At 37.2% G+C, this 23,762-nt stretch overlaps 1 protein-coding gene across 2 annotated transcripts; it reads right to left on the reverse strand.

Annotated features, from left to right (window-relative positions):
• Window positions 1–403: 403 nt before the first annotated feature.
• On the reverse strand, window positions 404–23,752 carry LOC115918691 (vacuolar protein sorting-associated protein 13D-like). 2 transcript variants are annotated; one of them, XM_030987100.1, is made up of 16 exons: window positions 23,700–23,752; window positions 22,845–22,959; window positions 22,229–22,456; window positions 21,558–21,630; window positions 20,396–20,568; window positions 19,393–19,539; window positions 18,843–18,992; window positions 18,193–18,321; window positions 16,426–16,562; window positions 15,298–15,547; window positions 14,325–14,492; window positions 13,431–13,637; window positions 12,657–12,910; window positions 10,513–10,670; window positions 5,302–5,423; window positions 404–3,647 (listed from the first exon to the last, which is right to left on the reverse strand). In XM_030987100.1, exons 1-16 carry the CDS (start codon window positions 23,717–23,719, stop codon window positions 3,531–3,533), a joined length of 2,448 nt encoding a protein of 815 aa, XP_030842960.1. In that variant the 5' UTR covers window positions 23,720–23,752; the 3' UTR covers window positions 404–3,530. The 2 variants fall into 2 exon arrangements, with proteins under 2 accessions (XP_030842960.1, XP_030842959.1); XM_030987099.1 differs by lacking the exon at window positions 23,700–23,752 and adding an exon at window positions 23,517–23,585.
• Between the last annotated feature and the right edge of the window lie 10 nt (window positions 23,753–23,762).

Below are 23,762 nucleotides of genomic sequence, written 5' to 3' on the forward strand. Positions count from 1 at the left end.
TCCTCATAACAACCTTAACTCATCAAGTCCTTATAACAACCTGAAGTCAACAAATCCTCATAACAACCTGAAGTCACCAAGTCCTCATAACAACCTGAAGTCAACAAATCATCATAACAACTTTAACTCACAAGTCCTCATAACAACCTTAACTCACCAAGTCCTCATAACGACCTTAACTTATCAAGTCCTTATAACAACCTTAACTCATCAAGTCCTTATAACAACCTGAAGTCAACAAAATCCTCATAACAACCTGAAGTCAACAAATCCTCATATTAACAACCTGAAGTCATCAAATCCTCATAAAAACCTTAACTCACCAAGTCCTCATAACAACTTTCACTCATCAAGTCCTCATAACACCCTTAGACCAAAACAATACAAGAAACCAAATATGAACTATGATATCATTAGCACATAAGTCTTTAATGTAATTAAGTTCTATTATACACTATGTACACATTCATTATGATACAAAATAAATCTTTTCATAATCAATCTTCATCTTTCCTAAAGTTTGTAACGACAGACAGAGGTACATGAATTTACTGCTGCAATGAATCGAACAAAAATAATATATCTGCATATATCATAAAAACAGATGCTTTACATAGAGAACATTTCTATTCAGTTTATACATTTCTTTTGACACAAGGAATCATTTATCACACAACTGTTATCACCAAGTAGCACAAATATTGTTCCAAACTTTCCGTAAAATATTCTGCACTTCACAAAAATTCATACTTGCATGACAAACGATGAGTTATTTCCCATTCTCAGAATATTAGAGTGGCATAATGCCAATAACTATATAAAATCACTTTCATTGCAAGTTCATTACAATACAAGTACAATGAAATCACACAGCAAGTAACCACACATTTCAGTTAATCAGATTCCATGATAAAGCAGGATATTATAAAACAATTATCCCCTCAAAGCTACAATATAATGTAAGCTTAAGATTTCTATAAAAAAAACTGCATACTGTAAACTCCACAACATCAGTACACATGTATCCAAAGTCTATATGAATAAACATTCCCCGTGGTCAAACTTATAATGGTTCAGTTAGACCCAACAAGAGGATTACAGTCAAGCCAAACAAAGGTCAAACTTAGACGAGAAGAGACCTTAGTCTAACTTCTCTTGTTAAACTCCACTTATGGCCAAGCTTTAACACAGTGTTGGGTTTAACTGTGAATAAAATATAATAATGAAACATCCATTTACAATAGTGCAGCTACTACTGTGCTTAATACAAAGTTTCATATTATAACCCCAGCTGTAGCTGATCTGCCATAATAAAGTGCTAATGCATTCAAGGAATTTCTTTCTACCGGGTGTCCATTTACTTCACCTGGATGGAGAGTGGCAAATGTAGATTAATGTCTTGCCAAAGGACATTAGTGCTGCGACTAGACTCGAACCATGAACCATGTGATCCATAGTCCGATGACATATCCACTAGACCACAACACCTCTATAAAATATATGGACCAATGTCTCAAATATCTATAATGTTTCTACAACTTCTACCTTACTCAATGCCTACTATTCTAATACTACTAGTAACATGTCATATGACTATAACAACTATCTCTTTAACGACTATATCCCTTATTCCATATTACAAATAATCAATGGCTAACATAATAACATTTAAAATGTGACCTCAATCTAATTACATCCGTGTACAAAACATCAGGCAAGAGTGCATTCACTTAAGTGCTAAAACAATCTTACACTCCAGATCATGAAAGCATACAATATTCATTCTAATTTCATCCATGTTTGCAAAACCTATGTCTATATCTGTTGTTTTTTTTGCACTAGGGTGAAGAATATTAATGATTTTATAAACTATCTAAGATCTACTCAAACATCTTTGTCAAGTACATGTAAAATTATCATCTATGTGATGTCCTAAGGATCTATCTCACGTCTCATATCTACAGACTAATTGCTAGCTATATAAATGATTTTTAAATGCTTGCTTTCAAAATCAATACAATTGATGATAAATTGGTATAAATACACTTGTGAAGAATGAAGAATAAAACAAAATGCCATTTACAATGAGTTATAAAATCATAAATAATATTGCTCTAGTGTTAAAATCAGGGAGTCAGTTATACAAAAATTGAAGCGACATAAAAATGAAATCATTTTGGACAAATAATACACCTTATTGATATTATACTAAACAAGAGGATGACAATAATGAAGGAGTATAAACACTACTTGAGAAAATCACTAAAAACTTGCGAAAAATTGCACTTCAAGACATCACTCAAAGGAATCGTTTGACTAAAGAAGCTGAAGAAGCTGACTAAAGAAGCGATTCGGCAGTATCAAAGTGTATTGAATTCATAGGGGGAAAAATGTAATACATATATGTCATAAACACAGACAATTTTAATTTTGTTGTCCTGAAACAAAAGATCTAAACTGATGGATTAACAAAGCAAAATAATTCCATAGAACTCTCTTGGTTACAGAAAGATATTGCTTATTTTGTGTTAATACAGTCTGTTTGGAGGTAGAAGGGTATTAACTCCTATAGTATCAACAGATGGCAGGGAGTTAAACCCTTCTCATTCTGAATAGATGATTTGTAAATTTCATGGCAGATCTGCATTTGCTTTATACTGTTAATTGTGTTATTTAGATTAGGTTATGAAATATGAAAAGCTTGAATATGCAAAAATCAGTTTAGTTTCTCTTTAAAAAAAAATAATATATGAACTCCCAGATATACATATACTAATATATATAAGCAAACGGCATGCTTTAATTATCTTGCATTTGCGTAGACCTTGTATAGCTTTGCTCTGAGTAATCACAAAACAAATCATGCTGCTACCAGTGTGGCTGATTCAAGCCTACATATCAGGATGAAGTAACAAACCGATTTTAGAATACCTATAGTTCATATAATTGCAAAATGATATTAAGTAACATTTTAAAGTAAAACAATGTGCCTAATGGGAGAATACATCGCTACTTCTTAAAGCACAAGATCTCATTATTTATACATAAAAAATGGAAAAGGGAGAAAATGAGTGGAAGATATAATAACTGTGCATCTTATTAAAACGACTCTGTCCAAGGGGTCGCAAAGGGTCACATTTCAAATGACAGGCATATACCGGTAGAGCTGGAAAAATTGCAATCTCCACATAGCAAAAGTACTTGCCACCTAAATAGGGTCATTACATAGGAATTTGAGGAGATGAGTCACACACCTGTTCAAACTTGGGTCTGATCGGTGTCAATTTGTAGGCGAAGACAGAGAGCTGGGCCCCGTCTTATAAAGAGTTACGATCGATCCAAATCAATCGAAGTTTGCAGTCTCCTATCTCTTATGTACATAGTTGTGATTGATATCAACCGCAAATAACCTGCGATTGATATCAACTCTTTATCAGACATAGCCCTGATCGTACCACTGATATTATCGCTAGACCAACTCACATCTCCATGAATAATAAATTGCACAGGGCATTTGACGAGCTTTAAACCTAGTCATCATTGTGTGAGGGTAGATGAAGTTTGAGGAAGGCATCGTCGCTCTTAATAATGACTTGTTGCTTGAGTTCCTCATAACAGCTCTTAGCATAGTTGATCTGTTGGGATACCTAGGAAAAGAGAGATTAGAAAAGAAAAAAAAGGAATGGTTAATAACTGGAAGATCCACAAACTACAAGCACTGATTTTTGGGTGGATCCCTCCATTTCCTCAGAAATTAAGAATTTCTTGTAATAATTGTATTTTAATAATTTATTTATGTGTACAGTGTATTATATTTGTTCATACTTTTTTGTAGTTATATCTGTAATCCCTTTGTTTATCGTTCCATTGGAAATGAAATAATTACAAATTGAATTGAATTGAATATCAAAGATAAATAGATAGTAAAAGAGGGTGATTAAGGTTGACAAATAATGGGGGGAGGGGGGGGGGGGGTGGATTCCCACACAGGGAAAGTCCACCGATTATAAGGGGTGATGGGTTCTTCTGAAAAATGAATCAAACAGAAAACTATTTGTCCATGACTGTGTGCCATACATTTTTCAACCATTTGATCTGTTTTACTGAGGTTTGTAAGTTAATGTATTTCTAGTTAAATTCTAGAGATAATGTGTAGTTGCACCCTCAATCTCTCACATCTTAATTTCTTGTTGTGAATTTTGGAAGTATTTTTCTGTGAAGAATCAAATTTAGGCAAACTCACTCTAAGCCACTATTTAAAAAAATAATGAAAAGAGATAAAAGTCTGAACCATAAACAAAATACTTCAGCATACAATATTTGATTACTTTATGATCGACATTTGGGTGAATGTATCTCCAGAAAATAAAGAGAGGCAGTAGACATTATATCTCACTCTGAGAATTTCTAGATAGTGGTGCTACCATTTTAATCATGTCAGAGAGGGAATGTAGCTGTTGTGTATTTTGCTAAGTTTACCTCCGACATATTATATACACAAAGCACAGTGTAACCATAGGCAGCAGTTTGAAATGTAATAGCATAAAGACTTATATACGTATATACATGTATGCCGCAGGAAAGGTGCGGTAGTTTACCAGTGGTTTTATAAACGCAGTACACTCCCCATTTTTATATCTATAGCGCACAGATATTAAAGTAGGTCCATGTAGGACCTTTGTTGACCCCCTTACCAGACATTCAGTACACAAAAACTGCTATGTAAACTTATGCTGTTTACCATAGCATATGGGAGCGACACTAAAATAATTGTTGACATACCAAAAACTGTCATGCTGTCAACCAATTCAAAACTTGTCTTAAAGGGATTGGGTAACTGTGTCTCAGATTCTAAAACAAAATCCTGGATTTAGCTCATGCTGCAATGATAATTATAAACCTTTAGGTCAGTCAGGAACCCCATGACTTTTACCAGCCTATCGCTTGTCTGATTATCAAGTTATTTATGACTGGAAATCAAAATCAAATTTTGCTTTTTCCTAACGGTTTTTATAACACTACGGTCTATTGGGGGAAAACGAGTATGGTAAAACCAGTCACTCAAAGATTTTTACTTTCTTGAGGGACTTCATGATCATATTGAAGCGCAATTATTTTAGGGCTTCAATATTACACCATATCACAGACACTGATAACACGTAGAGCCATACATCTCAGATGTAATATTGTTAAACGATGCCTTTAACCTACTTCCTCCCCACTTGCATGTCATTCAGTATACAAAAAAACTGCTATGAAACCTATGAGTGAGCCTAAAATAAAAGAAAGGCCAGGCCTTACCTTCTTGGCGATGCGTTCATTATCACACCCAACCTTGGGTCTTTCTTTGAGATCCAGACTAGGAGCTGATACACCTGCCTCTGTGTTAGCCACCTTGGTCAGCTCTATGTAATGCTTCCCAGCTGAGAACAAAATCAGATCGATGAAAAAGGCAAAAAATTACAAAATCATGTTCAAATTCAATTCAAAAGACTTTATTTCCATTAAAAACAAACAAATATATGATGTGATTTAGTGCAGACAGTTCAAAATAAATAGATCATAAGCATTAAGTCAATTTAAACAAACTGTGAAAATGAGTAGCAGGAAAAGGGAGCACCTGTAGAATGCTTGTTAGGAATGAGAACTAGAGTTTATTAAAGAACAGTGTTTCACACATTAACCTGTTTGCATTTGAAGCATCCATCAGTAACACAATGATAGAATACATCCAGTGTATTCAGCTCCTTAAGTTCATCATGATCAAACGTGTTTTGCTCTTGATGTACACCGTTTCATGTCGCTTTACATAAATTGTCAAGATGTGAACTTCAAATTTTGCTTCTATAGAGAGATATATTCTTCCTGTACAGAAATTATATTTTAGGTGATTGGTAAATTTTAAAGCCCCACTGCACTAGTTTGGCCAGGAGGGATTAGACCTCCCTGCATGGTCACTGCCAGGTGGTTATCTCATCGAATCAGCTCTCGATTAACATAAGATAAAGGGGGTCATGGGGGACCAATGGTCACCGATTAGGCATTGTTTGCTATATAGAGGGCGCGAGTAGCTATGAGTAGTGCATTAGGGCTTTAAGAGGAATGTTCTGTGGTCTCCAAGGCGCTTGGTGAGCTCCTAGTCCAGAATTTAGATGGTGCAATTTTGTTTCGCGATCTCTCCCATCCCCTACCCGCTGCAAGCCACAGATCATGATGGTGTGATATAAAGAGATACTGCAAGTTTTAATACATGTTTACATGTTTACAAGTTTACATGTTAATGAACTCTTAATTAACGTACATGTAAAAGTGACATGTGAGTAGACTTTCAACAGTATGTGCTCACATGAAATACAACACTATGACACCCAAGACTGACTTGGGTTCTGTGTGCTGGGTTTTATGTTACCGTACTTGTTTTTTTATTTCCTCCATTCTCTTCATCTGTTGGCCAGTAGAATCCCAGATGGGGATATTTGTGGCTGATTTCATAATACATTCTAGCTGTACACAACTTTATTTTTGGGTGATATGTACACTTTAACTAACCACTAATACACAATGCTATGTTATAGTGGGTAGTGCTGTGTTAACTCAACTTAACTGTATCAAGTAAACAATGGGTCAGAAACATGGAAAATACAAGTAGGAAAATGAGATGACACACATTTTCATGTTCATGAATGCAAAGATAAGGATGATATAACTAAAGAGATGATTGGTTCAGAGATGACATTCATGAATTTGTACATCAAAATGTTACCACTAAAACAATGGTAAAACGATGGTAAAGCAATGGAGAAACCGGCATTCAGCATCTCCTGAGAAACCATTTCCCTGAACCAATGACATTGATGAAATGACAGGACTACTGAAGATGCACATGTACAATGTATCTTGCAACTCTTGGTTACTTTATACCATGAATTGTACATGTAATGTTGAGTTCTGGGGGGTGTTTCACAAAACTTGACATCAGTGACAAATAACAGTTTTTGTTATAAGCTACTGAAATCCTTGCTTCTGATTGGTTTATCAGCAGATTTGTCACTGATTTTTGTTCTTTATCATTGAAAAAAAGCTTTGTGAAACGCCCCCCCCCCCCTGGTCATAATTGAAAATACAGTCAAACCTGTCTATTAAGGCCATCCAGGGGAAACAGAAAAACTGGCCACTGTAGACAGGTGGCCTTTCTAATCCAACAAACAATTCACTGCACAATAAACATATTCAGAGCCAGTTTCTACTTTTGAAATGCAGTTTCATCACCAGAACTAAAAATTAGTTTAAAATTTGCAAAGAAATACTTTACATATTGCATAGTCCTTTTTTATCACCGAAGGTAACATGCTAACCAGTATTCAGAAATTCAAAAATCATATGTTGAAAGCACGAAGGTTGTTAAAGTTCTCTACATGTAATAAAGTAAAACTATTTGAGTTAAGGCCCTCCTGGCTTTCAAAAGCTGAATCGCTAATGGTAAGTTGCTCCACTTTTCCCATGAAAAAGGCATGGAATTCTTTGATGTGTTAGGAAGAGAGAAGGCTTGGTAGAAGTTGTTTTAGAATGATAAATTCAAAGGCCTTTCTGATTGAAATACGCCAATAAACTAAAGTATGCCTATTATTATTAGCACAATATGAATATTTTAAAATGAAATTGCTTGCAAAAATACAACTCTATAATCAAGTCTTTCTCTATGATGACATGAATATGAAATCGCCAAAGAAAAAGAGAATGTTCGATGGGTAACATAGAATGTAAGGCGGAATATACAACACATACTTATGTTACAGGTATGTAGCATTGCAAACTACATGAAGCTACATGTATTTTAAAAAAGTAAGGCCCTACCCAACACTGTTGTATTACAATTGACATTTATAATTTAGTATAGAATTCTAGTTTTGGATACTGAGATGATACAAAAATAAGATATAAACATCAATAATGTAACATAACAACACTGGATTCTCGTATTGTGCTCATACATGTATACTATGCAGTTGCATGATTCTCGTCCCACTAAAGCTGGAGTCCTGTTATTGTGCTCAAAGCATTCAACAACCCCCTTCCAACCAGACACCAACTTCCTACACCCGCGTTACAAGAGGCAATTCAGAATGAAAGGCCTAATATCAGAGGACATAAAGGGACATCCTATTACAACTGACTTCTCTTATCTCCATGGGCTTAATACAGAGATCACCTGGTTCCTGTAGGCAACGGGTGAAACACTTTTCTACAACAACCTTGAAATAGGAAATGTCACAAGAAAGGCGGACCATGAATTTATCTTGGTAATAATGATCTGTTTCTATCTATGAAGGTAATGATACATTTATAGTTAAACAGAAAAATTAAAGAAGGATTTTTTAAAAAACAAGGCCAATGAGAGATCACAGATCTTAACAAAAAGTGAACTTAAACCATCATGCTCCATGTTGAAATTAGGATGGGAAATGTACTCCTCCGCAGGCAAACCCCTATTCTAGCTAATGGACTGTCCCGCTATTTACCTTCCTGCATAGGCCATGCATGGTGGAACTTGCTATGCCACACATATTGAGAGGGGTGTAGCAAAGAAGTCAAGTGGATGTGCTGGAGTCCCGCCGCATATTGGTAACGAACAGCTGGTACAATTATGTGTAAATGCACAGCATACATGTTTGTTAAAAGTGTCCACTCTAATTAAAAAAGGTTACAATCCTGTGTTCTGACACTCATTCTAACCTCTGTACACCAAAATTGTGTTAATTAATAGGTCGATAATTACAAACAGTCACCCCCCCCCCAAAAAAAAAAAGTCAGATATTTATACAATAATAGATTAAAAACCCCAAAGTGGGAAATTCTTTCAGGTTACTGTGCTGACTATATATATATATATATATATATATACTGGTATATATTTTTTAAAAATTAAATAAAATCCTTTTAAAAATATTTTCCCTTTTTTTTAAAAATTTGTTTTTATTTATTATTATCATTATTATCATTATTATTATTATTATTATCATTATCATTATTATTACCGTATTATTTTTTTTAATTTTTTTTATTTATTTATTTATTTATTTTTTTTTGGGGGGGGGGCTTTGCATTCTTACATTCACTTTTTATGTGTGCCTTGTAATGATTTTTTTTTCTTCTGAGGGGAGGGGGGGGGGGGGGGGGGGGGGGGGGGAGGGGGGACTTTAAAAAAAATTCAGGGGGGCACCAGAAAAGAAAGTCTAAATCCCTCTTCTTAGCTAATGCAATTCAAACCAATGGATTGAGAGAAGAACAAAAATCATTTCTACTCCAAAAATGCACTAAATAAGAGGATTATTCCATTGCCAAGATATACACAGTTAGTATGCGAGAGTTGCAATGCAGAAATTTCCACCACAACTTACAGGTGCAATGCAGACCTTGCTTATGACGGGGTTTATCACTCTCATAGTAAGTAGCTTATGAATTAAGAACAAAAAAGGACCCACTTTCAATTCTGTTATTTTTGTATATTTCAAATATTTAGACACTTTAAAAGGGTTCATGAAAATATGTTATTATAGCTATTTTACTGTGATTATTAAGACACTTTAAAATGATTTATGAAAATAATGTTCATATTATATTTATTCTTGGGAACCTACAAAAACAAGCTATGCTTTTCAGTAGGTTCCTGTTTCATTTCATAATTTTCAAATTAATTTGTCAACCATGTTCTTTATTGTGCAAACAATTGATATATGAAATGGAATAAATTTGAATCTATCAATCAATCACATGTTTCTGTTTTTCATTCAGGTCAAAGGTTACTGGTACCCCTGCATAAATCAGTTAACTGAAAATTAATCCACCGAACACAATTTTATCCTCTAGAGTATATCGGTGAGAAATGCATGATATGAAAACAGGATAATTGATAAATATCTCTCACTTCATGATGTGGTAGTGTGAAAAAAGAGTAACAAAATGGGTAAACCTTTAAAAAAGTGAAGGGAATGAAATTGCACCTCATAAAGGCCAGGGAGGAAAATACATGAATACATGATCCAAAAAAAAATCCAGGATTTAGCTCATGCTGCAATGATCATTATAAACCTTCAGGTCAGTCAGGAACTCCATGACTTTTACAAGCCGATCGCTTGTCTGATTATCAAGATATTCATGATTGGAATTACAAATTTCAAAAACAGTTTTTATAACACTACATTCTATTACGGAAAATGAGTATGGTAAAACCGGTCACTCAAAGATTTTTACTTTTTTGAGGCACTTCATGATCATTTTGAAGCGCAATTTTGTTAGGGCTTCAATATTACACCACATCACAGACACTGATAACATGTAGGGCCATGCATCTCAGATTTGTAAAACTAGAAACCTTGTTAAACAATGCCTTTAACAGTCACCAAGGTTACTAAAACAAAATACAAAATCATGCTCACAGATTCTCATCTTCATAACTGTGATAAAGACAAGGCGATCTACCCCTATTACTGAATGGTAGAGTCCGGTTCTTACCTTGTAGTATATGTTTAGCATGGAAGAGCTCGGAATGGAACACACTTAGAACAGGTTCCTGAAGGTTTATGACGGACAAGAAGTAGGTGCATTCACTGGTGATCAGGACTTGCATGCCGTCCGATGGGTGGTTCCGTAACTCGTCCATCATGAAGTATCTGATGTAAAATGTTGATTGGTAATATATTAGAAATGCTCGAGACGTTCTAAAGCTAGGATAATAGACCAGTTCACAGTTAGCATGACCCCAAATATCCACAGATCTTCAAAACATGAAGAGGTCCCACTTTGTACATTTTGAAATAATCACTCCTACAGTGATGGAGGTGCTACATATTTATAGCCTTTGTTTCCCCTTTTCAAAAAATACTATCATGGAGTGCACTGCTTGTGCATACATGAATAATGATTAACTAACTTTCATGAGCACGTATCTAGTATTTTGTCTCCGTGTATTTCACAATTCGGTCTGCAATGACCTTTATCTGCTCATGCTGCAACTATGAACTGGCTTATAGTGCATAGTGAGTCTAATTCTTAGATGAGTATTTGTAAGGTGACGTGCATATACCGTCTGATGTAGGAACAGAAATCACTGGAAGTTTTGGTGTGTTTTAAAAAGAAAAAATTAGTTTTACCCTTTGATTTATTCTTGAGAATACTATCATAAATTCTTGTGCTGAATCAAACAGCTGTATGATTTTTTTTTGCAGCTGCTGGAGATGCCCAGATCTAAAGGCAAAATGGCAAGGAAACATTTGCAAACTAGATGGAATTTTGACTGCGCGCAGTCGAAAATGATGCCTCCGCCATAGAGCAATTTAAACAAGTTTGGAGTTTAAATCTCCAGTGGTTCTTGAGATATCATGATAACAATCTCAATGTATGGAATTTCATAAGTTGACCTCTGTGACCCTTGACCTTTGACCTACGTGCTCCAAAATCTAATCAGATTGTCTTCCTATGGTGATACACACTATCATTAAGTTTGAAGTTTAAATCTCCAGTGGTTCTTGAGATATTATGATATGGTGATACATACTATCATTAAGTTTGAAGTGAAAATTCTCCAGTGGTTCTTGAGATATCGCGATAACGATCTCAATGTATGGAATTTCATAAGTTGACCTCTGTGACCCTTGACCTTTGACCTACATGCTCCAAAATCTAATCAGATTGTCTTCCTATGGTGATACACACTATCATTAAGTTTGAAGTTTAAATCTCCAGTGGTTCTTGAGATATTATGATAACAATCTCAATGTATGGAATTTCATAAGTTGACCTCTGTGACCCTTGACCTTTGACCTACGTGCTCCAAAATCTAATCAGATCGTCTTCTTATGGTGATACATACTATCCTTAAGTTTGAAGTTTTTACATCTCCAGTGGTTCTTGAGATATCATGATAACAATCTCAATGTATGGAATTTCATAATTTGACCTCTATGACCCTTGACCTTTGACCTACGTGCTCGAAAATGTAATCATATTGTTTTCCTATAGTGATACACACTATCACTAAGTTTGAAGTTTAAATCTCCAGTGGTTCTTGAGATATCATGATAACAATCTCAATGTATGGAATTTCATAAGTTGACCTCTGTGACCCTTGACCTTTGACATACGTGCTCCAAAATCTAATCAGATCGTCTTCCTATGGTGATACATACTATCCTTAAGTTTGAAGTTTAAATCTCAAATGGTTCTTGAGATATCGCGCTAACAAACTCAATACAAGGAATTTCATAAGTTGACCTCTGTGACCTGTGACCTTTGACCTACGTACTCCAAAATCTAATCAGATCGTCTTCCTATGGTGATAAATACTATTCCCGAGTCTTAAGTTTAAATCTTAAATGGTTCTTGAGATATTGTGATAACGGTCAAACGGGACGGACGTACGGACGTACGGACGGACAACCCGAAAACATGATGCCTCCGGCACCACCTTCGGTGGCGGAGGCATAAAAATGGATAGAAAATAACCTGGGCCTACCTCAAGAATGACAAAAGCCTGACATCCCTCCCTGTGGTATGGAAATACCTGAATTTTCCACAATGACCAATTTTCTTTTTGCTGCATGAAGTTTTTTTTGTTCAAATAGGGGGGAAAAGTTTTGTTAGCATGCTCATACACTCACCTTTCTCCACTGGTGCCATCACAGAGCACACTGACAAACTCCATGCCCCTGGAGTCGTGTAATGAGTACCTAGCAAGCACCCCTGAGGGACTCCTACAGCACCGTGGTGGTCTGACTCTAGGGGGCATCAGGTGGCTCTCGCTGGTGGTGGAGCTACGGATGGCATTCATGGTACCCGAGGCGAGGTCAAAGAGACCGGCAGCTGGTTTGGTGACGGTACCCATGATGCCACGCCCTATCCCCTTCATCAGTCCCTGAGGAGGGGGGGAAAAAAAACCGATAAGGCATTTAAAAAAAAGATGTTGTATTGCCCTTTGCGACCGACCGACCCCAAAATCTTGAAATCTATGGTTGGGTTTTTAAAAAAGCTATAAAATCGCAATCATTTGCGATATTACTTTGTGAAAAGTTTCCACCGAGGATCAAGCATCTTATGAGGGTTCGAAAACACATTTGGAGAAAATCCTTGTCTTGGGTTCAGAGATGGCGGATACTTAAAGGAGGTGTAGCATAGAAAATACTGGTTAACACCATCTAAAATTTCTTGTAGACAACTGCACGTAAACGAATGGACTTGATTAATGGTCAGCGTGTGCTAGCGTTTTGCGAAACAGACCGAAGCGCTCCTCACGATTGGGTTTCACATATGTTGCCCATCGTCTGTAGTCGTATTACACCCGATTGACCCTGAGGAAAGACACGTAGTCTCGTCATGCTACACCCCCTTTGTATACTTCACACATACACTAATTTGACGGGCATAGCCTGACTCACCTCCACCCCATCCTCTGAAGCTCCTTTGTAGGTCTGAGTGAACATACTGGTCAGTCCACCGACCACTCCAAACGCAAACCCCTTGACCCCTGCTGACAGATGACCGGAGCTGGTTCCCCCGTGCGTCTCTCGGATCACGCTCCTCATCTCCTGATGACGGTTGTCAAAGGTTGCCGTCCCGATCCCGTCAGAGATGGTTCCAGTCACCTGTGCGATTAAAATATGCAGCCCATTTAGCAAACTATATTCATGAAACAATATTCACGGTCACTACCCTGTCAGGATGTTTGCTTCATTCAGTTCGATTACCGGTACATGTACAAATGTACATCTAGTTTGACTTAATACAGGGGTGAGAGTGAGGAATTAAAAAAAAATTGTTTCAGGAAAAAAAAATGGCATCTAACAACATTCCCCCTTTCGAGTAAGAAAAATTGGAAAAATTGGAAAAATAGGGAAAAATCGGGAAAAGAAAAAAAATCCAGAAAAAAAATTTAGTGAAAAAAAAAAAAAATCTGCAAAAATGAAATAGGAAAAAATATTGAAGACATGCTCAATGAATCTATATATACTACAAAAGTTTGTAAACTTTGTAGCACTTGGTTGTTGAGAGCAAACATTCTTTAGTACAGGGGTGGGGCGATGCAAATACAATAGGCATAAATGGGGATACACAGATGACACAGACATCGACTGCGAGTGTGGAACATCCGGGCAATCTACGTCACATTTATTAAGATGCCCAATGCTGCCTGGAAGATCTAGTGGCAGCAAATGAGAAAGCTCTTCAGTGTGCAAGAGACTGGCAGAACATTTGAGCTCAGATGATGGACACAAAAGGAGGAATGCATTGTATAATAGTCTATTGGGATAAAATCTTGTATGATAATATACCTTTGCAGCTGTGTTTGACATGCCATGGGTCACATTCTTGACCAGACCCGTCACACTCCCTTCTAAGACCAGTTCCTTGAGACCATCCTTAAAGTCCTGGAGCAGACCGATGGGGTTACCCAAGAAGTCCACTGAACCTAAAATCTTCACTGCTTGACTCTTTAGCTCCTGGGGAGAGAATTTTGATCAAAAAGGAGAGTAACAAAAAAGAAAAATAAATCCATCTGAGACCATGTTACAGTGTTTAATACTACAGGGGGATGTTTCATAAAGATCCTTAGTTGAACTTATCTCTAAGTTTGACTGAACAATTATGGAAAACTGTTAGCATCTATGAAAATATTTTGTAAAAGTTATTTCAAAAGGCATAAAATGTTGATTAAAATCATTCATATTTTCTTTTACCAAGGAGATTTTATGTTCTTGATGTGGAATTTATGAAAAGTCTACAATACTTGAATTTTTGCTTATGAATATATTTCATTTCAAGGCTACAAACGGCTCTCCAAAATGTTCAAACCCAACTTAGTATTAAGTTTGACTTAGGATCTTTATGAAACACCCCCGAGGGCATAAATTCCATAAAAAATATCAGCTACATGTTTATAGCACCAGGCCTATCAGATAAAGAACATCAATAAAAGTCCGCCCGGAGCTACAAAGAACATTGTTGGTTTTGAAATGTTCAAAGGAAATTATTCAAAAAATGCAGATAATTTAATCAAAAATTTCGCTAAATTCTACATTAAGGATCTATTGATACGAACGGAAAATCTACATGTCAATCATACAGCACAAATATTCTCGAAATATCATACAGGAGAACTAAAGAACAAAATGCTACAGTCTTGCAAACACACCTTTGAGCAGTGCTTACAAATGGTCAAAAGTAAATGTCATAGCACCATATTCTCCACTAAGCGCAGGGCTAACAAATATCCAAGGTAAAAATAGCATTGCCCCACACACCCACCTCTGTGTAGTGTTTGGCGACAGACTCCAAGAGAAACTCCTGCGTCTCAAAGGGATGTTGTCTCGTGAAGGGATCCAAGGAGACCGGGGCTTCTTCAAACTGGATCAAGAAGAGCCTCATGCTTGTCTTGAGTTGATTGAGGTCTTTGGGGATCTTGGTAGAGGTGTACATGCTGAGACGGAAGTCCTTGGCGTGGATCTTCAGGGTCTCAAAGAAGAACCGCTTCGTAGGCTGGTTGTTGTCTCTGGGACTGCAAGGAGAGGAAAAAAGACCCTGATAATTAACACTGTTTTTCTATCCCAATATCTTCTGCATATACAATATGCTGTACAAGCCAATGTTTTTGTGCAAAGATACTTTCCACAATAGAGGGTTAAAGGACAATTTCGCAATTGTTGAATTTGTTTTAGGTCACAACCATTACTGATTTTTTACTTTTTAAGAACTATCGGTCTGTTTCTGTGGATCATGAAATCATTACAGTGTAACACAATCAGCATAATATAAGAATTAGTCTGGGATTAACAAAATTGAAAATAATCTATTGAAGTGCCCCATTACCATCAGTGTGGTGATGACTGCATGATGACACTAAAAATGTTGATAATATTTCTTGCTAATTTTTCCTTATTGAGGTGTCATATGAAAGGGCAGAAACCCAACTTTTTAGAAATATGATTTTCTCTTTGAAATTCAGATACTGCCCGCCAAATGACTTTTCGGTTTCCTCTCTTCAAATTGATGTTAATCACTCATGCGTGAAATATGAGTCATATGAGTTGCATCAAATGAAAGAGAAGGATCTAAGCTTTCCAAATATGTGTCATTTATTAATTATAAATGTGATTAAGTTATAATAAAACATTGATAATTCTCGGTTTTGTTTTTTCTGGGACGCACTGTATAGTGCTTAATAAATAATGTCTGTGAACACTTTCCATATATCATTACCCCAGTCATTAGATTCATTTACGTACAATGCAGACCATCTCCACTCCATGGGGAGTTTTCCAACCATATAGCACCGTGAGGGCATTTGGTAATTACTAACACAAATATTGATGATGGAGATAGTTTTAAGAGATGACGACGATGATGTTGGTAATGAAATTGATGATGGTGACAAACCTGATGGTATCATAGTGCGTCTCATCTGTCGTTTCCGTGGTGATATCTGGTTGAGAGAATCCACTCATTTGAAGCAGCTTGAGAAGCAGAAGTTCTTCCACATTCAGTGTCATCTTACTGACTGTCAGGACCAATCTCTGAAGTTCAAAAAGAGATAATCCAGCATTAATATCTGATCTACATGTATATTACTCTCTGTACAGGTGTATATCTGTCTGTGCCTTTTTCTTTTTCTCTAAATCTATCTGTCAGCCTGTCTCTACTCTCTACCTGTCTCTTTATCTGTCTGTCTGTCTGTCTATCTTTCTGTATGTCAGCCTGTCTCTACTCTCTACCTGTCTCTGTATCTGTCTTTCTGTCTGTCTATCTGTCTGTCTGTATGTCAGCCTGTCTCTACTCTCTACCTGTCTCTGTATCTGTCTTTCTGTCTGTCTATCTGTCTGTCTGTATGTCAGCCTGTCTCTGCTCTCTACCTGTCTCTGTATCTGTCTGTCTGTTTGTCTGTCTATCTATCTGTATGTCAGCCTGTCTCTACTCTCTACCTGTCTCTGTATCTGTCTTTCTGTCTGTCTATCTGTCTGTCTGTATGTCAGCCTGTCTCTGCTCTCTACCTGTCTCTGTATCTGTCTGTCTGTCTGTCTGTCTATCTATCTATCTGTATGTCAGCCTGTCTCTACTCTCTACCTGTCTCTGTATCTGTCTTTCTGTCTGTCTATCTGTCTGTCTGTATGTCAGCCTGTCTCTACTCTCTACCTGTCTCTGTATCTGTCTGTATGTCTGTCTGTCTATCTATCTGTATGTCAGCCTGTCTCTACTCTCTACCTGTCTCTGTATCTGTCTTTCTGTCTGTCTGTCTGTCTGTCTGTATGTTAGCCTGTCTCTACTCTCTACCTGTCTCTGTATCTGTCTGTCTGTCTGTCTCTGTCTCTGTCTCTCTCTCTCTCTCTCTGTCTGTATCAGCCTACACATCTCACCATTGTGTAGTACATGTACATACACATATCCAAAGTAACTAATCTAGCCTCCCACACTCACCGATGCATAGTGCTTGCCATCATTGTCGCCCTTACATCTTTGTTTCTCCTTCTCCATGCCCCATACATGTACATGTTCTATAGCACAACCAGATTTTGTTGTGACATGAAATTTTTAAAATTAATATAGTTTTGTGTGTCATGATTCAAACCTTCTGTGGCATGATGTTTTCTCGAATCAGGATCATTTTCTAAGTCTGCGATAGTTTCTAGCATGCAAAAGTTTCTGGTCTGAGAATAACTTACACCTATCACTTCTTGCACCTCCCTCTCTCAAATATTACTACATATATTGCAACATTGAGTTACCCTGGGCATGTAAGTACAATAAATAAAGGACTAAGTCAGGGATGCCAGTTAGAATTGATCCGAGGGCCTGAAAATCACCTAGAATGAGCCAGTTTGTACACAAAAGAACCTAAACGATGGTATGAAAATAACTTGCCAGGGCCTAAATTCAGGCCATTGCCTGAAAACTGACATCCCTGTTAACTAGTTTGCTTATTTCTGTAGCCCTCCTGCATCTAATGTATGTTAATTATGCATTCAATATATTTGTTTAAATTCGTTCATTATCTGTATAAAATTATATACACTTAAAATATTGTATCAAACCATATTATGTTCATGAAAATGTATGATGAAAAAAAAAAAAAAAAAGATGCAGAAACCAATAAATCAAATCAAATCAAATCAAACGATCTACATGTATTTGGCAAGAGACTGATATTACCTTGTAGATTTCCACTGTCGGGGAACCCCCTAGCTGCTTGGTAGCTACTAGGCTGAGAGCTGGCCGACCTTCTTTGTCTGATGCAAATAACATGACTGGCTTCTGGGCTTGAGCAAGCTGGTTGTCAATCTGACATGGAAAGCAAAATGTTCAAAGACGGAATAGGGATTGTTATCTTGATACAATATAATCTCATTTAGTGATAGACTCTTTATAACTGAACACCAACATCACTTAAATTTTTCTTGTCCTCAGTTTCTGTAGCATCAACATTATGATGATCATCATCATCCTCTTCATCATCATCACCACCACTACCACCATCAACAACAACACTACCACCATCAAAAGCAACATCACTATCACCATCACCATCCTCATCACTAACTTCACCGTCATCACTACCACCACCACCACCTTCTCATATTATCATCATCATCATCATCATCATCATTATCACCATCATGATCCACATCATCGTCGTCATCATCGTCACCATCATCATCACTAACTTCACCGTCATCACCATTATCACCCTCTTATATCATCATCATCGTCATCATCATCATCATCATCATCGTCATCATCGTCATCATCACCACCACCACCACCACCATCACCACCAACATCATCACCGTCATCAAACTCACCTGAATTTTACAGACGCTAGCATTGAGATCGACCTCCTTGCTTGTCTGTATGTAATGGACATCAATGCCAGACAGGGTAATATAAGCCAACTCCTCAGGAGCTCTGTTAACCAGAGACAGGCCAACACCTTCCTTCAACCATAGGGCAATCTACAACATACAAAGAAATAGAAAGAAATAGAAAATATCCACAGAATTAGCCGAAAATTGTACAACTTATTTTCAATACAAATGACATTGTTATAGAATATATCTAACAAAATATTAATCTTAATTTGCTCTCATGGCATATGAGTTTTATGACAACTTATAAATGAATACTAGGTATAGGTAATGGATTATTAAGATGTAACAATAATTAATTACTGTTTTCTTCATTCCGCCCACAGTTATCTTGATAATTCATTGAATAGATAAATTAACCTTTTTAGATGTTATATTTCTCAATTTAGTCACATGAAAAATTGGAGAAGAAACTGCAAATCACTGCAATATCATTTGAGATATGAACAATACATGTTTTTTACTGAAACACAGTTTTCTCCTTTACCTCTAGCTCTTTGCCCTTCTTGGAAGTGCTGCCCTGTTGATTCTGGCTCTCTGCTGTGACCTTTGACATCCGAGCTTTGACCTCTACCATCTCAAACTCATCTACGGAAGAGCCTGGGATGACGCTGGCTGGTTTCTGGGGTGCAGACTGTGACAAACATAATCAAGTTTAGCAGTGCATATCAAGGAGAACAAGGAATGAATTACATGCAAGACAGCCACATCATGTACATATTTCATATAACAGTCTGTTCCAGCCACTAAAATTGGACACCTAAACAAACACAACTACCAACCTGTTGGGTGTTGTCATTGATGTGCAGGGATCTGGTTGGTCCAGCAGTAATGACCTTGGCACTGAAGTTGCCTGATCCTGATCTGAAGTTTTAGAAACATTTTCCCAAGCCGTTCAAATATGTCAAGCAACACTTTTTACCAGTTGGATGTTGGCATTTCTGTACAGGACTCTGGTTTAATAGTCCAGCAGTAATGGCCTGGGCACTGGATTTGCCTGACCCTAATTTACAGAAACATTCTGTCCTGCCTACTCAAACATGAAAACTCTACAAACAACTAACAACCTATTGGATGTTGTCATTGATGAACAGGGCTCTTGTTGGTCGATCAGAAATTACCTTGATGCTTGTCCAAGTTGTTTTTACTCAAACATCTGGGGAGTGTTTCACAAAGACTAAGATAGACTTTAAGTTGGACTTAACTATGGCAGGCTGTTCATGCCGCTGTTTGCTCTCACCATTTACTGGTATTGGTCTCTCAAGGGACGTACAAATCGTGCTCATAAATCTACAGAATGTACCTTTTTTGATAGTTCATTATTGAAGGAAAAAATATTATCTAAAGATCAGAATTGAGAGACCAATGGTGAGAGCAACCAGTGGCATAAATGGCCTGCCATAGTTGAGTCCAACTTTAAGTTAATCTTAGCTTTTGTGAAACACTCCCAGAACTCTATGTACACATCTACACCTACAGTAGTTTAATACCTGCTGAATGTTGTCACTGATGTAGAGGACTCTTGTTGGTCCATCCGCTACGACCTGGACAGCGAGGTTGCCTGATCCTGGAAGGTTCTTCTGTCTGGTGATGACCTGCTCTAGAGGTATCTCATCCTGCGAAACATCCAGTCTGCCACCGGCTATCAGGATTAGCTCACTCCCTGAGGATACAAAAAATATATTGTAAGAAAGGGTCATTATTCTGTCTGGGCCCTCTTGCATAAAGAGTTGCATTTAAAAGCAAACGCAAGTCCTGAAAATCAAACCATGTTTGCGTTTGAATGCAGCTCCATCGCATAAACAGTTGTGTTTGATTTCAAACGCAACTTTCAAGCGCAACTTTCAAGCGCAACTTTATGATAGATATATGACCAAACGCAAAGTTGCATTTGTTTTCAATCGCAACTCTTAATATGCAATGTGCAGTTGCGTTTGATTGCAAGTATAATATTTGCGTTTGATCTGAGATGCGATCAATCGCAACTTGACTTTTATGCAAGAGGGCCCTAGAGTCTCCTAAAATATTACAGGTAAATGATACAAGAATACAATAAAATTTTAGATTAGATCAGATACAAATAAAAAGACATTCTTTTGTATCTTGGTGATCTGTTCTAAAGGAATCTTATCTTGAGAGACATCTAGTCTGCCACAAGGTACAAGGATTAGCTCACTCCCTGGGGATACATTGAGAATATTACATTAAAAGGTTGTTCTTCTGTCTAGTCATGACTTGCTCTGATACAATATCATCCTGAGAAACAAATGTCATAATTTTATTTCCGTTCATGTCCATAAATGCATCTATTACCCTTGGAATAATAGCAGGAGGAGACGTGATGGCCCAGTGGTAGAGCAGTGGTCTCGTAACTGGGAGGTGCCGGGTTTAAAACCAAGCTGATGCGCTAGTGCCATTTGGTAAGGCATAAATCCTCATTACCAAGTCCCTCAGAGAGGACTTAAAGCCGTTGGTCTCCTGGCTGCTTTCTTAGCAGTCAGGTAAAATAAACCATCAACCCAAAGGTAAAAGTTGTCTTGTTTTTTTCATTTCATAACGAAGTCTGTAGAAAACAGATAGAATGGATGAAGAGAAGAAGGCAGAGGAAGAACAAGAAGGAGAAAGGAACAGAAGCACCGATGTTACACTGACCTTCCTTGAGGCTGAGTAGACCAAACTTTGGCTGAACGACATAATTACTGTCTTGACACCTCAGTCGCCCATCCTGCAATAAATGATAAACATGTAAGTGGAAACTCTTTATCAATGTAAATTACATATTGTTTAGGCAATGAATGTATAAAATATATTCCTCTTATACTTTTCTGTTCCAAATGATGTGACAAAAAATACACAGAGTGTGTTTAGAGAGGCAGGTTAATATCGTTTTTGTAATAATGTTGTGCTTATCTATGCATGCTCATGTAGCTAATGCCAATCTGATTTTACAGTATATCAATGCGGAAAGATAATCCCAGTGGAATATACAAGTTTACACTTTGGGTGAAATAATGTTTTTTGAAATAAACAATGACAAGGTTTAATAGAGCAGCATTGCTAAATGAGAAAACCATGAAACAGTCTTGTTTTATCAAGTCCTTTCAATATTAAAGGCCGTCTGTACTAGTGTGAACAGGAAGGATTAGACCACCCAGCAAGGTGACTGACAAGTGGCTATCTCATCAACTCAGCTCTCAATTAACATAAGAAAAAGAGGATCATGGGGGACTAACAGGCCCCGATTAGGCATTGTTTTCTATATAGAGGGAGCAAGTAGCTACAAGTAGTACAGGGGGGCTTAAACCAAGTGGAAACAACAATACCTTGCCAAAGTACCACGTCTGTGTGTTCTGTCTCGCCTCATCTGGTCTTCTTAGCTTCAAGATCATCTCATCTCTGGACGTGAACTGACCATTGCTGATGTCCAGGACCAGACCATTCTTAGTCAGACTGCTCCTCCTCTGACCGGGATCCCTGGGGGCAGCAAATGCTTCGTTCTGAAGCAGACCGGTCGACGTCATGCGCCATAGCTGACTCCTCTTCCCAGGCTCCTGTAAGGCACATCAGATATTACCAAAAGAGTTTAAGGTTGTCCTACATTTTGCCATTGTGTTTATGATATTCAAAGTAAAATGAAATGAAATGAAATAAAAATACAATAAATACAATTCCTGGAATGCTTCCAGTGTCTCTAGGCAGCTTGGCGAAACCAAGAGTAATACAAGTACTTTGTAAGGTTCAGGGATGCCAGTCAGTTTTACTCACTGGGCCTGAAAAAAATCCAGAACACATTAAAGCCCATTATGTGCTGTACAATATAAAGCCTGAAAAAGCCTGAAACGGGAAGTTGTCAGGGCCTGAATTCAGGCAAAAACCTGAAGAATGGAATCTCTGAAGGTAATTGCTATTATCTCATCAAAATAAAACTATGATGCTCACCTTCTTGCGTAGGACGACTGGTGAATCGGCATGAGGGACATCCAAGACAAGCTGAGCCGAGGACCAGAAGTTCTTGTTAGATGATGACTCTCCAAATGACTGTAGACTTGAAGCTCTGCAGGGGGAAAAAGTGTTTGTTTTAATTTTTGCTGGTGTTATTTCCCATACAAGTCCAATGTAAATCAGTCCTTGGACTTTAAATAGGGATAGTTTTGTTTTTTAACAGTCTCAAATCCCTTTAGGGAATTATTTTTATAGCTTAGTATAATGATGTCAAAATAATTGCTTTTCTATTTGGAAATTTCTCTCATAGAAGTGTTATTACTTGTGACTCTTTAGTAAAAAATAACAATAATAAAAACAATACTTATAAAGTACTTTCCACCAAAGTCTCTAGGCGCTTACTATAAATGACAGTCATCAATCAAAAGTCACAGAGAAGAAATTCTAATAGTGCATTAGGTTCATTCAAGTTTTAAAGGTGGGGTCAATAGCAATGCAGATCAAATGTCCATAACAAAAACAAAAGCAGTTTTCCCATTCAAGCTTGTCTAGATTATAGATAATGTTGGATCCGCCTTTATACCCCTAATCATTATAACTTACCCTCCTTTCTCAGCCCTCATACCGGTATCATTACCCCTCCCTAATACCACTTTCAATATAATTTACCCTTTGAATGTGGAGTCCATAGCAATGTAGATGAAGATTTTATAGTAGAGATGGTTACCATCTTCAAGCTTGTCTAGGTTATCCTCCTCTCTAATACCCCTAATCATTATCACTTACCCTCCTTTCTCAGCCCTCATACCGGTATCATTACCCCTCCCTAATACCACTACCAATATAATTTACCCTTTGAAGGTGGAGTCCATAGCAATGTAGATGAAGTTCTCATAGTAGAGATGGTTACCCCTA

This window comes from Strongylocentrotus purpuratus, unplaced genomic scaffold (genome assembly GCF_000002235.5).
Source record: "Strongylocentrotus purpuratus isolate Spur 01 unplaced genomic scaffold, Spur_5.0 spur5_scaffold_16, whole genome shotgun sequence".
In the NCBI taxonomy this organism is placed as follows: Eukaryota; Metazoa; Echinodermata; class Echinoidea; order Camarodonta; family Strongylocentrotidae; genus Strongylocentrotus; species Strongylocentrotus purpuratus.